A 14,141-nucleotide genomic window follows, 5' to 3' on the forward strand; every position below is an offset into this window, starting at 1 on the left:
TACTTGTTTCCTTAAACTTTATTATAACAAATCTGTATAACACAAATACAAATGTGAATAATGCAAACAGTTATACGGTGCCTATGAGACATGGTACTATCTCCTTCAAAACCTACTTTAGCAAGTAGCAAGACGTCAATGCACATAACTTGAGGGCCACATGGCCCATGAGCTGCTAGTCTGACACATTGGTCCAATAAAAAAAAGTGCAGAGCAGGATATATTCAATAAAATAAAATTCAAAATAAAAAAATCCAAAAATTCAAAATAAAAAAATTCAACAAGCAACCATTTGTTGATTTTATTGATTATATTTACTAACAATTACAATCATTTTTGTAAAAAAAAAATAAAATATATATATATATATACGTGCCAATATTAAAAAGTGACCATACTAAAATATTTTCGTCTGTAAAATTCAAGTTTTAGTCCAAAAAGGAAATAAAAGTTTCCAACAATTTCGAATGAACATAGACAGACGTTTTGTAGCGTCTACAAGGACAACGCCCACTTTGTGATAACACCCACTCAGCAGGAAAAGCAGTACATTATTTTCTATTGAACCCACCAAGAAGCAACGAACGGTATGTTTAAAAAAGGTGTCTGAGCGTTTAAAAGGATGCCCGCCACGCTAAAGTTACCATTAATGATAATGCGAATGCTATGCTAACCTGACAAGTTACATTTGTGTGTGATGATCACTCAGCACAGACCTTTAAAGGCTAAAACAACATTGCATATTCTTTCTTGCCAAGAGAAGAAAACAAATCTTACTATGTGTTGTCAAACAAGCAAATTGGACCGCAGCCTAGCTTGAAACACATTCTAAACTCCGGTGAGGAGAGTGAAGCAGAGCATCAGCACATCTCACATGAGTGACACAACCTAAACACTGCTACGTTGCAAGCTGTCAAACTCCACCACATACAATATGAAAATGTCACGCATTGTGAACATGACCGAAACTGTCGCATTTTCGTTTCGTTGTCGTCTCGTCAGACGAAAACTGGCATTTGTTTCATTATATTCTAGTCTCCCAAACCACATTTCTGGCTCGTCATTGTCATGAAAAAATTGTTCGTCGACGAAATATTTTCGTTATTGTCATTGGCCAGCACAACAGGAAAAGTTCATATCCCAAACATAACTGCTTAATCTAAATACAAAATATATTCCTCAACAATATAAAAATAGTACTACAATACGACTCCACACAATTCTGATCCTGATACATTAAAAGTGAGCGACAAAGTTAAAAAAAAATTCTATATACAGGAATATGGTGAGCGAAATCAAGGACTTTCTGAAGGGAAATTTGCTATAATAAAAGACTGGATTGTTGATTCTGGGAACACGACTCTAGTTGTTCCGCGTGAAAGAAGCCACCGCAGCGCTGCAGTGAGCGCCGAGAGAGGGAATGGAAATAGAATGGAAAAAGAAGGGGTCGCCACCATTTTAATGCTCCAACAAAGCAATTGGATAAGGGAATTTGTTGTACATGTGAACTTGGGGTCTAAAATAAGCTTCTGGGGAAGATATACGTACATTCTGTGTACACCTGTGACTAAGGAAACAAATCAATTTTCCTCGTGTTCTGTTTCAACCCTTTTTAGGGCACTCATTTAACTTATCGGTTGTCATTTGGACTGGGAGGGTAGGGAGCGAATGATTGATGCAGTCCAAATGGACTGCACTTCTAGCACCGTCAATGGCACTAAAAGATCTACAGTGTATCACAAAAGTGAGTACACCACTCGCATTTCTGCAGGTTTTTAAGTATATCTTTTCATGGGACAACACTGAGAAAATGACACTTTGACACAATGGAAAGTAGTCTGTGTGCAGCTTATATAATAGAGTTCATTTATTTTCCCCTCAATATAACTCAAAATATAGCCATTAATATCCAAACCCCTGGCAACAAAAGTGAGTACACCCCTTAGGAACTACGTATATCCCTAAACGTCCAAATTGAGTACTGCTTGTCATTTTCCCTCCAAAATGTCACGTGACTCGTTACAGGAGTGCTGTCAGCATTGCTGCAGAGATTGAAGAGGTGGGGGGTCAGCCTGTTCGTGCTCAGACCATACGCCGCACTCTAGGGGTGTGACAAAATATCGAAATGGTAATATATCGTGATACATTGTATCCCAAAAGGTTATCGATATTCACCGGTCAAGAATCGAGATATAGTTTTAAAAAGGTGTCAATGTTGAAAAAAAGGAAGTTGCTATCAAAATCTTCAACTATAATAGTGTCTCAGTTAACTCTAAAGCCTGAGTTATACTCCCGCATTGCGGTGACGGCGCAGCGACTACGGCGTCATTCGACAGTTCTGCGGTGAGGGAACGCGTTGCTCTGTAATTCACCGCCAAGCCACTAGAGGGGTGTGGCGTTATGTTTGTATGGTTTTGGGGCATGCTTGTTGACTTCCGCTAGTCGGAGAAAAAATAAACAATGCAAGATGGAACTCTTGAAAGTAAATATTCTGCTCATCAACACTGAATAAATATTAAACATACAAATGTTGAGGGGCAGGCGACGCAGAAGACTGTTTCGAGGCGGTCTGGCCGACTTTTGATGTTGCACAGAGAGTTTTAGACTGCGGTGGAGAGAGCTAGCTGTGGTGGCTAGCTTCAAACTGGCGTCGAGCACTGCGTTCAAGGTCTGCAAAGCCCTCCAGTCCGATTTGTTTGCCGTGTCCTACAATCAGCCAGTGAGAAGCCATAGCAGATTTTTGGCGTCTATGTAACTTCCCAAACTGCGTTGGGAGCCTTGATTTTAACGTTATCATAAAAAGCACTGAGGCACTCTCAATCAGTGATGATGTATCGTGTGTGAACTGTCTGTTATTGAAAATTAAAGATCAAAACAACTCTTTTGACACCAAATCTGTGCTTTATTCTTTATATACTTGAAGTGTGACACGTAAATAAGTCACAGACTCACAGCAAACATATGTACACGATAAATGATGAAGTGCATCAACCAAAAATACGACATAAAGTGATAAAAAGTTGACAGTTTTTGGCCGACTGGGTCACCACTTCGTGTGGCCACTCGATTTCGAACACACACGTCTTGGTGGTTCGTCCATTTTTTTTTTTTTTTTCAATCCCTGACCTTGCCATTTGGCAATCACAATAATGTCTTGACGAGACTTGCTCTTCGATGATACTCCCATCGGCTTGGTCCATTTTTGCGTGTAGAAAAAAATGTTTGATTCTATTCTACAATGGCGGTGATTTCGCGCTAAACCGGAAACAACAGTCTGAGCGGACCAATCACAGTCCGTTTTCGCCACGTCATACACGTCTACGCGACGCAAGGGTTAGAAAATTCGAGAGGCGCGCGTCAGGCTACGGCACAGGATCGTAACTCGAGTCTTCCTTGACGGCGCAGGTCTGACGCTGAAGTATAACTCGGCCTTAAGGCTGCCATTGATGGCCCTCGACGCCCAATCCATTTAGACTGGGAGGGTCTCACTCTTTCTGATTTTCAGGCCATTTACAAGTCAATTTCTGTTCATTTTAGTGCATTTACAGGTCGCTTCCTGTTGCGTTTGAGTCGCTGCCTATTCATTTAGGGGATTCCTGGGCCACTTCCTGTTCCGTAACCCAAAATCAACAGGAAGTGACTCATAAAATGCCCCAACAGGAAGTGACTCAAAATCAATAAACTAATGATCTGAAATGCCCCAAAATTACCTCGTTGCCTAGCATTGGCAGCCACTGATGGCCATAGACGTTCAATCCGTTTGAAGTGGGAAGGATGGCAGCGAATGATAGAATGTTCATCCAGTTCAAATGGATTGGAGTGGTAAACTCATTCAAATTCAAAACAGAAACTTGTTTTTCTGTTTATTAGTCGTTTTGTAAAATATCTTAGGTTGATTTCCTGACCAATATATCGATAATCGTTGTATCTGCCATATCGTGAGATCATCATTATCTTAATTAAGCTTTGTATCGCAAATCGTATCGTGAGGTACTAAGAGGTTCCCACTCCTACCACACTCTACATCAAATTGGTGTGCATGGCTGTCACCCCAGTAGGAAGCCTCTTCTGAAGACGGTACACAAGAAAGCCCGCCCGTCTTCTCAGACCACAGGACATGGTTCCAGTAATCCATGTGCTTTGTTGACATATCTTCAGCAAACTTTTAGCGGGCTTTATTGTGTACCGTCTGTGGTGTCTGTAAACGGGGGTCTCCAGGGTAAAACGGACAAATTAAAAACAGTTCGGGGGCTTAATGCGCCTTGAAACTGCTATGGCAGAATATAAACATATTGTTCTATCAAAAACAACAGTTCTTATAGCTTAAAATACAGCCGTTTATATTAAAGAAGGGTGCACGAGCAGAAACTGCTTTTTCAGCCCTGTCTGTGTTTTCCTCCCTTTATATTTTTTTTCACTATTTTGCACTGTTGGTCTACTGCATAGAACCTGTTTTGAAGATTGTATGTGTGACGGCCAAAAACGCCTATGACCATACCTGCTGTTTGTGTTGAATTGTCAAATATAAAACTATTCAGTCTTATTTTTCCTGCTGAATGTTTATCTTCACAAGTTGAATAAATATTATCAAGTTTCAAAATGGTTAGTCGAGCATGTTTGGTTGTCAATGAGACATGGATATTACAAATTCTGGCAAAGGACTTTGAGATTTTTTTTTTTGTCTTTTTGGGGCAAAAATGTTGATTATAACTGGTCACTGAAGAAAACAACAGCTTGGACATGAAGGTGTCCTGAAAAAATGGACCCAACCAGGCGATTGTGAACATTTTTTTCTGTTTACTATAAAGTCAACATCAAAGGCATGAAAATTCGGACAAATTAGGATCAGGCGTTAAAGGGTTAATATATTTATTTCAAACTGGACAATTCGATTCGATTACGATTCAGGGTGCTCCGATCCGATTATTAAACGATGATCGCGGTTATCGCGATTATCACGATTATCGATGCATCGTACTTTACTACTTAATACAGTAGCCAAACAAATTTATGTCCATTATTCATTTAAAATATCCTAATTATTCAACAGGAACGATGGAAACATGCCCACAAAACAAAAAGCTGCCCTTAAGCTGCTTTTTTATTTATTTATTTTTTACAAGAAAGTGCAAAAACATTAACCATTTTAAAGGGAGTACTTATTTCTCTAAACAATGCAATAACATTTACACAGGTGGAATGAATTCCACATTTTCTGGAAACAAAGTGTCTTTAGAAATAAGACTTCTTTTAACCAATATAATTTGTTTTCACAGAATTCTGTACTATTTTGCATGTTTGTAGTGTTACCGCTGTACTTAATCGTGGTTTTACACGTTCTGCATGTGAAATACATGTTAGCGAATTAGCTAATTAGCTTAGCGCTCGGCGCTTACTATTAACATCTCAAAAACAACAACAAAGGCTAAACAGTACAAGAAGGTTTGTGTACTCGCATCTTTTAGATGCACATGGGTGTTAGCAACACACTCTGGACATTTTTCAATTGAAATGCCTTAAAACTACTGCTGGACATCTAAATGACAAGGAGCAACGAATTATCTCTCTTCCCCTCTTGCTCTAAAAAAATAACTTGCGCACAAAAGCGCTACCACTGGGTTGCGCTTCTGGTCCAGCCTCTCTCATCCACAAATTTATTTTCCAGTCTTTTAAAAAGGAGTAAGTCTCTCTCTCTCAGTAACCAGCAGCATCCATCATAACGTGCGCGTGCCCGTTAACGGTGCCCGTCGGAAGACGTGTCTTGTATTTCGTTTTAATACGAGTGGCTGCCATAAAGGGGGAAAGAGGGAAAAACATCGTTTTTGAACCTTTATGAATCGTAATCGAATCGTCACGTGTCGAATCGCGATGCATGTAATAATCTATTTTTTGGAACTCCTCTACTGGACATAGGCAACAAAATGACTTATTTTGTTATTTAAGCAACAAACAAATTTGAGGGACCTGATTTAGTTTTGCAGGCCACACAAAATGATGTGGCGTGCCAAGTCTGGCCCCAGGTCTTGAATTTGACATGTGGTCAATAAAATGACTTCATTTTGCCTGTACCGGTGTTAGCTACACCAAATTCCTCATGATATTTTTAACAAAAACGTAAGAATCGATAGAGGTGGGCTAAGCCGCTGCATGACGCCAACTGCGCAAAATGGTCTTTTGTCTCATGTCTTTCAAAGAGAAACACCGCCACCAGTGAGACCTTTTATCCAAAAGGTCTAGCGGGGGACAGATACATAAAAAAATCGAAATGGATGCATGCTGGCACAGCATCAAATCCTGAAAGAGGATCAAAAAAGGTAAAGTGCTTTGGCATTTAATATGTCATGCACTCAAACACGAACTCACACCTTAGTATTGACTTCAATAAATAAGTCCACGGAGAGGTAATGCAGAGTATAAATAAACCCCATTATTCTGTCCTTAAATAACGTTAAATGTAAATTTGTGATCAAACGAACATATATGCCTTTTCCTCTTTAACTTTCATAGGGCTAGTGACTATTTTTGGTCATTAAAAAAAACATAACCCCAAAAAGACTTTATGTCCTCATACTGTAGAGTGCTGGCCAAAAGTATTGGCAACCCTGCAATTCTGTCAGATAATGCTCAATTTCTCCCAGAAAATGATTGCAATTACAAATGCTTTGGTAGTACTACCTTCATTGATTTTGCTTGCAATGAAAAAACACAAAAGAGAATGGAAAAATAAATAAATCATTATCATTTTCCACAAAATTTCAAAAATGGTCTGGACAAAAGCATTGGCACCCTCAGCTTAATACTAGGTAGCACAACCTTTAAACAAAATAACTGCGAACAACCGCTTCCGGTATCCATCAATGAGTTTCTTACAATGCTCTGCTGGAATTTTAGGCCATTTTTCTTTGGCCAACTGTTCCAGGTCTCTCAGATTTGAAGGGTGCCTTCTCCAGTTCTTATCAGATCTCTCCACAGGTGTTCTGTGGCATTCAGGTCTGGACTCATTGCTGGCCACCTTAGAAGTCTCCAGTACTTTCTCTCAAACCATTTTCTTGTGCTTTTTGAAGTGTGTTTTGGGTCATTGTCCTGCTGGAAGACCTCTGAGGGAGACCCAGCTTTCTCACACTGGGCCCTATATTATGCTGCAAAATTTCTTGGTAGTCTTTAGACTTCAGTATGCCATGCACATGGTCAAGCAGTCCAGTGCCAGAGTTAGCAGAGCAACCCCAAAACATCAGGGAAACTCAGCCATGTTTGACTGTGGGGACCATGTTCTTTTCTTTAAAGGCCTCGTTTTTTTTTTTTTTCCTGTAAACTATGTTGATACCTTTTGCCAAAAAGCTCTACTTTTGTCTCATCTGACCAGATAACATTCTACCAAAATGTTTTTGGCTTTCTCTGGTACATTTTGGCCTGGCTTTTTTATGTCTCTGAGTCAGAAGTGGGATCTTTCTGGATATCCTACCATAGAGTCCCTTTTCATTCAGAAGCCAACGGATAGTACAGGTTGGCACTGTTGTACCCTCGGACCGCAGGACAGCTTGAAGTTGTTTGGATGTTAGTCGAGGTTCTTTATCCACCATCCACGCAATCTTTCGTTGAAATCTCTCGTCAATTTTTCTTTTCTGTCCACATCTAGGGAGGTTAGCCACAATTCCATGGGCTTTACACTCTATTGATGACACTGCGCACGGTACTGTATATACAGGAACATGCAGGTCTTTTAGCCTTGAGATTTCCCATGCTTCCTCACAATTTTACTCCTCAAGTCCTCAGACAGTTCTTTGGTCTTCTTTCTTTTCTCCATGCTCAATGTGGTACACACAAGGACACAGGACCGAGGTTGAAACAGAGGTTCTTTTGGCTTAAAATACAGCAGTTTATTTTAAAGAGGAGTGCAAGAGCAGAAACTGCTTTTTCAGCCTTGTCAGTGTTTTCCGCCATATATATATATACAGTGCCTTGCAAAAGTATTCGGCCCCCTTGAATCTTGAAACCTTTCGCCACATTTCAGGCTTCAAACAAAGATATGAAATTTAATTTTTTTGTCAAGAATCAACAACAAGTGGGACACAATCGTGAAGTGGAACAACATTTATTGGATAATTTAAACTTTTTTAACAAATAAAAAACTGAAAAGTGGGGCGTGCAATATTATTCGGCCCCTTTACTTTCAGTGCAGCAAACTCACTCCAGAAGTTCAGTGAGGATCTCTGAATGATCCAATGTTGTCCTAAATGACCGATGATGATAAATAGAATCCACCTGTGTGTAATCAAGTCTCCGTATAAATGCACCTGCTCTGTGATAGTCCCAGGGTTCTGTTTAAAGTGCAGAGAGCATTATGAAAACCAAGGAACACACCAGGCAGGTCCGAGATACTGTTGTGGAGAAGTTCAAAGCCGGATTTGGATACAAAAAGATTTCCCAAGCTTTAAACATCTCAAGGAGCACTGTGCAAGCCATCATATTGAAATGGAAGGAGCATCAGACCACTGCAAATCTTCCAAGACCCGGCCGTCCTTCCAAACTTTCTTCTCAAACAAGGAGAAAACTGATCAAACATGCAGCCAAGAGGCCCATGATCACTCTGGATGAACTGCAGAGATCTACAGCTGAGGTGGGAGAGTCTGTCCATAGGACAACAATCAGTCGTACACTGTACAAATCTGGCCTTTATGGAAGAGTGGCAAGAAGAAAGCCATTCCTCAAAGATATCCATAAAAAGTCTCGTTTAAAGTTTGCCACAAGCCACCTGGGAGACACACCAAACATGTGGAAGAAGGTGCTCTGGTCAGATGAAACCAAAATTGAACTTTTTGGCCACAATGCAAAACGATATGTTTGGCGTAAAAGCAACACAGCTCATCACCCTGAACACACCATCCCCACTGTCAAACATGGTGGTGGCAGCATCATGGTTTGGGCCTGCTTTTCTTCAGCAGGGACAGGGAAGATGGTTAAAATTGACGGGAAGATGGATGCAGTCAAATACAGGAACATTCTGGAAGAAAACCTGTTGGTATCTGCACAAGACCTGAGACTGGGACGGAGATTTATCTTCCAACAGGACAATGATCCAAAACATAAAGCCAAATCTACAATGGAATGGTTCAAAAATAAACGTATCCAGGTGTTAGAATGGCCAAGTCAAAGTCCAGACCTGAATCCAATCGAGAATCTGTGGAAAGAGCTGAAGACTGCTGTTCACAAACACTCTCCATCCAACCTCACTGAGCTCGAGCTGTTTTGCAAGGAAGAATGGGCAAGAATGTCAGTCTCTCGATGTGCAAAACTGATAGAAACATACCCCAAGCGACTTGCAGCTGTAATTGGAGCAAAAGGTGGCGCTACAAAGTATTAACGCAAGGGGGCCGAATAATATTGCACGCCCCACTTTTCAGTTTTTTATTTGTTAAAAAAGTTGAAATTATCCAATAAATTTTGTTCCACTTCACGATTGTGTCCCACTTGTTGTTGATTCTTGACAAAAAATGAAAATTTTATATCTTTATGTTTGAAGCCTGAAATGTGGCGAATGGTTGCAAGTAGGGTGGCCCTTATTTTCGAAATTTTGAAAATTCAGTCTCCAAACCCGGATTCTTGTTCCACTCCATGAGAAAACCACGCGAGTAATTTTTTTTTAAAATCGAATAATATTTACCCGGTGCTCAACGACCTTAAAGTTTTACTATATAAGATCATTTTCACGTTCAACGATACAGGGGCTTTGTCGGTGACAAATGCCGCGGCTCTGTTCTCAGATGCTCTCGTTGGTGGACTATGGACCAAGGACTGTGTGTGGCAACTCTCGTCTAGTGCTCCTTTTCCTCTGTCTAGGATTTGTCTAGTGCTTGGCAGTACTTTTTCAACGTGTTTGCATGTTTCTGGAGTGCGTTCTGATTGGAGGCGTCGACGTCCGCGGCAAGAGTCCAGTTGGAGGATTCGTCCTCAACCTCCTCTAGCACCAGCGCCGAAGGAAGCCCCACACGTGGTATCTCCCCAGTCCCACCCAAACGGCCTCGAGCGAACCTCAACATCGTCACCCCGGACGTGGCGGCCTCTTTGGATCGCGTCAAGGTGAGCGACCGTGGCGCAGTGTTCGTCCTCACCGAGACAGCCCGTGCCCTGGGGCACGACACAGTTGAGTACAACATCAACAGGACATCGATCCAAAGCCAGCGCCGTCGTCACCGCGAGCAACTGGCCTCCGCCCTCAAGGAGAAGCTGCGAGTAGAAGGCCCCTTGGTAGTCCACTGGGACGGGAAGCTGATGCCGGATCTCACCAGCAACGCCCACGTCGACCGCCTGCCCATCTTCGTGTCTGGGGGAGGGGAGGTTCAGCTGCTGCAGGTGGCGAAGCTTCCCAGTGGAAGAGGGGCGAATGCAGCGAAGGCCGTCGTGGAGGCGTTGGAGAAGTGGAGCGTCGCTGACCGGGTCGTGGGGATGTCCTTTGACACCACCGCCGCCAACACGGGTCGCCACACCGGGGCGTGTACCCTGATTGAGCGGCAGCTGAAGAGCGACCTCCTCTACCTCGCCTGCCGGCACCACATTCTCGAGCTCGTGATCGAGGCGGTCTTCACGTCGGTGATGGGGCCAACTACAGGGCCTGCTGTCCTGCTGTTCAAGCGTTTCCAGGAGAGGTGGCCCTTCATCAACCAAGGCGAGTTCCAGCCGATCGAGGATGGAGCAGGAGAGGTCGACATCGAGTGGTTCCTTCAGGCCCTGAAAGAGCGGACAGACCTTCGGGACGACTACCGGGAACTTCTGGAACTAACCGTCATCTTTCTTGGCGGCGTACCTCCCCGCGGAATCCGCTTCCGTGCCCCTGGCCCCATGCACCACGCTCGGTGGATGAGCAAAGTGCTGTACTCGCTCAAGGTGTGGCTGTTCAGGGGACAGTTCAAACTGACGCCGAAGGAGGAGCGCGGACTGTTGAGGGTGGCCATGTTCTCCGCCCGCCTCTACAGCAAAGCCTGGACGCAAGCCCCACTTGCTGTCGCGGCTCCGCTCAACGATCTTCAGCTGCTTCAGGCACTGGACGGGTACGAGGACGCGGAGGTCTCCAAGGCCGCGACAAACAAGCTCCTCGGCCACCTCTGGTACCTCTCGGAAGAGCTGGTAGCCCTGGCGTTCTTCGACGACCGGGTTTCATCAGAAACAAAGAAGAAGATGGTTGCGGCGATTAAGGAGAAGGATGGCAACGACACAGCCCAGAAGCGAGTGACCATTCCCGCTTCAGCGATCAGCGGCTGCAGCCTTGAGGACTTCGTGACCTCCAATACGTCCTCATTCTTCGACAAGATGTCCATCGACAAGGGATTCCTGGCGTTGGAACCGGCAGACTGGAAGAAGGATGAGGCGTACGGCAAGGCGTGCAAAGCGCTGGGGAAGCTGTCGGTCACCAATGACCACGCGGAACGAGGCGTCGCCCTGATTCAGGAATATAACCGGCTCCTGACGAAGGACGAAGAACAACTGCAGTTCCTCGTCCAGGTCGTCGCGGACCATCGGCGCCAGTTCCCGGACACCAGGAAGGGAACGCTTGCACGGACCGGGCGACAATGAGTGGCTAGCAGCCACATAACCCCCGCCAGGAGAGGAAAGCGGCTAATACTCCCACGAGAGCAACGTGGGAGGGGGACCCGGAGTGCTTGTGACTAGCGTTCGCTGAGTAAAATTTCAGAGTCGTTGAGCACCGGTTAAATATATTCCGATTTCAATGAAACTTTGCACAGCACGTTTCTGGGTCAAAAGGAACAAGAATCCGGGTTTGGAGCATAGACATTATTCGTTTGAAATTTCACCCCCCTACAGAGGGCCATCCTAGTTGCAAGGTTCAAGGGGGCCGAATACTTTTGCAAGGCACTGTATATACGTAGAGACAAGTTTCCATTACATGCTTTAATGCTTATAAAAGATTTATATCTTAATTTGGGGGGGCTTGGAACAGATTAGGGCATTTAGATGGAAAATGCGTGTCTACACACAGAATCTTCAGTTTACGTGACTACTTCCAAAACCAATTAATTACTCATGTATAGGTATCACAGTATAATGTTTTCTGATAGTACTACGTGTTTTTTTTTTTACTGAAAACTTGAACCAATTCTTTCCAATTATGGAAGAACTGGCGATTGAGGTCTGACCTTCTCTGCCAAGGCCTTGAGGCTGTCCAGGAATCGCGTCCAGAAGTCCTTAAAGAGTGGCCTGTCGATCTTCTTCAGGCTCTCCTTGGTGCTTGCATCTACGCTCACATACAGTTGCGTGACGGGCTCCAGGCTCCTGAAAGCACAGTCTTCCACTCAGCCTTCACGAATGATTGACTCCCACACACAACATGGAGGAGGACACAGAAGTCAAGCGGCTTCGTTCGAGAGTTTATCATGAAGCACTCAGGAGAAGTCACTCAAGTGTAGTTGATCGCGAGATAAAACACAACTGAAAAGAACATTTTTACTCAAATGCCACTCGAACTTCTGTGAACAACCCTCGATATCATTCACAGTTAAAAGGCCTTGTAATATTGCCGATTCAGGAACTGAGCTAACTCTTGAAACAGATTTAAGTCGTTAGTCAAGGTAACATTTCATTGTTTCCTCTAGGACTATGGCAACATTAATTTATACTCCCGTAAATTTCGTAACGTTGGTATACTGCTGGCCAAAAGTATTGGCACCCCTGTAATTCTGTCGGATAATGCTCAATTTCTCCCAGAAAATGATTACAATTACAAATGCTTTGGTAGTAATACCTTCATTTATTTTTGCTTGCAATGAAAAAACACAAAAGAGAATGGAAAAATAAATAAATCATTATCATTTTACACTAAACTCAAAAATTGGGCCGGACAAAAGTACTGGCACCCTCAGCCTAATACTTGGTAGCACAAGCTTTAGTGCGAACAACCGCTTCCGGTATCCATCAATGAGTTTCTCACAATGCTCTGCTGGAATTTTAGATGATTCTTCTTTGGCCAACTGCTCCAGGTCTCTGAGATTTGAAGATTGCCTTCTCCAAACTGCCATTTTCAGATCTCTCCACAGGTGTTCTAAAGCATTAAGGTCTGGACTCATTGCTGGCCACTTTAGAAGTCTCCAGTGCTTTCTTTCAAACCATTTTCTAGCGCTTTTAGAAGTGTGTTTTGGGTCATTGTCCTTCTGGAAGACCCATGACCTTTGAGGGAGAAACAGCTTTCTTACACTGGGCCCTACATTATGCTGCAAAATCTGTTGTTAGTCTTCAGACTTCATAATGCCATGCACACGGTCAAGCAGTCCAGTGCCAGAGGCAGCAAAGCAACCCCAAAACGTCAGGGAACCTCCGCAATGTTTGACTGTGGGGACCGCGTTCTTTTCTTTGAAGGCTTCGTTTTTTTTTCGTGTGTAAACGCTATGTTGATGCCTTTTCCAAAAAAGCTCTACTTTTGTCTAATCTGACCAGAGAACATTCTTCCAAAACCTTTTTGACTTTCTCAGGCAAGTTTTAGCAAACTCCAGCCTGGCTGTTTTATGTCTCCGGGTCAGAAGTGGGGTCTTCCTGGGTATCCTACCATCAAGGCCCTTTTCATTCAGACGCTGACGGATTGTACGGGTTGACACCGTTGTACCGTCGGACTGCAGGACAGCTTGAACGTGTTTGGATGTTAGTCGAGGTTCTTTATCCACCATTCGCACAATCTTTCGTTGAAATCTTTCTTTTCTGTCCACATCTAGGGAGGTTAGCCACAGTGCCGTGGACACAGGAACATTCAGGTTTTTGGAGATGGACATGTAGCCTTGAGATTCCCCACGCTTCCTCAAAATTTTGCTTCTCAAGTCTTCAGACAGTTCTTTGGTCTTCTTTCTTTTCTCCGTGCTCAATGTGGTACACACAAGGACACAGGACAGAGGTTGAGTCGACTTTAATCCATTTTAACTGGCTGAAAGTGTTATTTAGTTATTGCCACCATCTGTTATGTTCCACAAGCAAGTAACAGGTGCTGTTAATTACACAAATTACAGAAGCATCACGCGATTTTTCAAAGGGTGCCAATAAATTTGTCTGGCCCATTTTTGGAGTTTTGTGTAAAATAAAATTGAGCATCATCTGAAAGAATTGTAGGGGTGCCAATACTTTTGGCCAGCAGTGTACAGGGAGTC

General features: G+C 43.3%; 1 protein-coding gene across 1 annotated transcript in view; it reads right to left on the reverse strand.

Annotated features, from left to right (window-relative positions):
- Positions 1 to 14,141, reverse strand: part of LOC130917923 (S-adenosyl-L-methionine-dependent tRNA 4-demethylwyosine synthase TYW1-like) — a 105,008-nt gene that overhangs the window by 51,049 nt on the left and 39,818 nt on the right. Inside the window, exon 13 of the mRNA XM_057839703.1 lies at positions 12,150 to 12,285. Coding sequence (XP_057695686.1) covers positions 12,150 to 12,285 — 136 coding nt within the window. The remainder of the gene's footprint in view (positions 1 to 12,149; positions 12,286 to 14,141) is intronic.

This window comes from Corythoichthys intestinalis, chromosome 6 (assembly GCF_030265065.1).
Source record: "Corythoichthys intestinalis isolate RoL2023-P3 chromosome 6, ASM3026506v1, whole genome shotgun sequence".
Taxonomy (NCBI): domain Eukaryota; kingdom Metazoa; phylum Chordata; class Actinopteri; order Syngnathiformes; family Syngnathidae; genus Corythoichthys; species Corythoichthys intestinalis.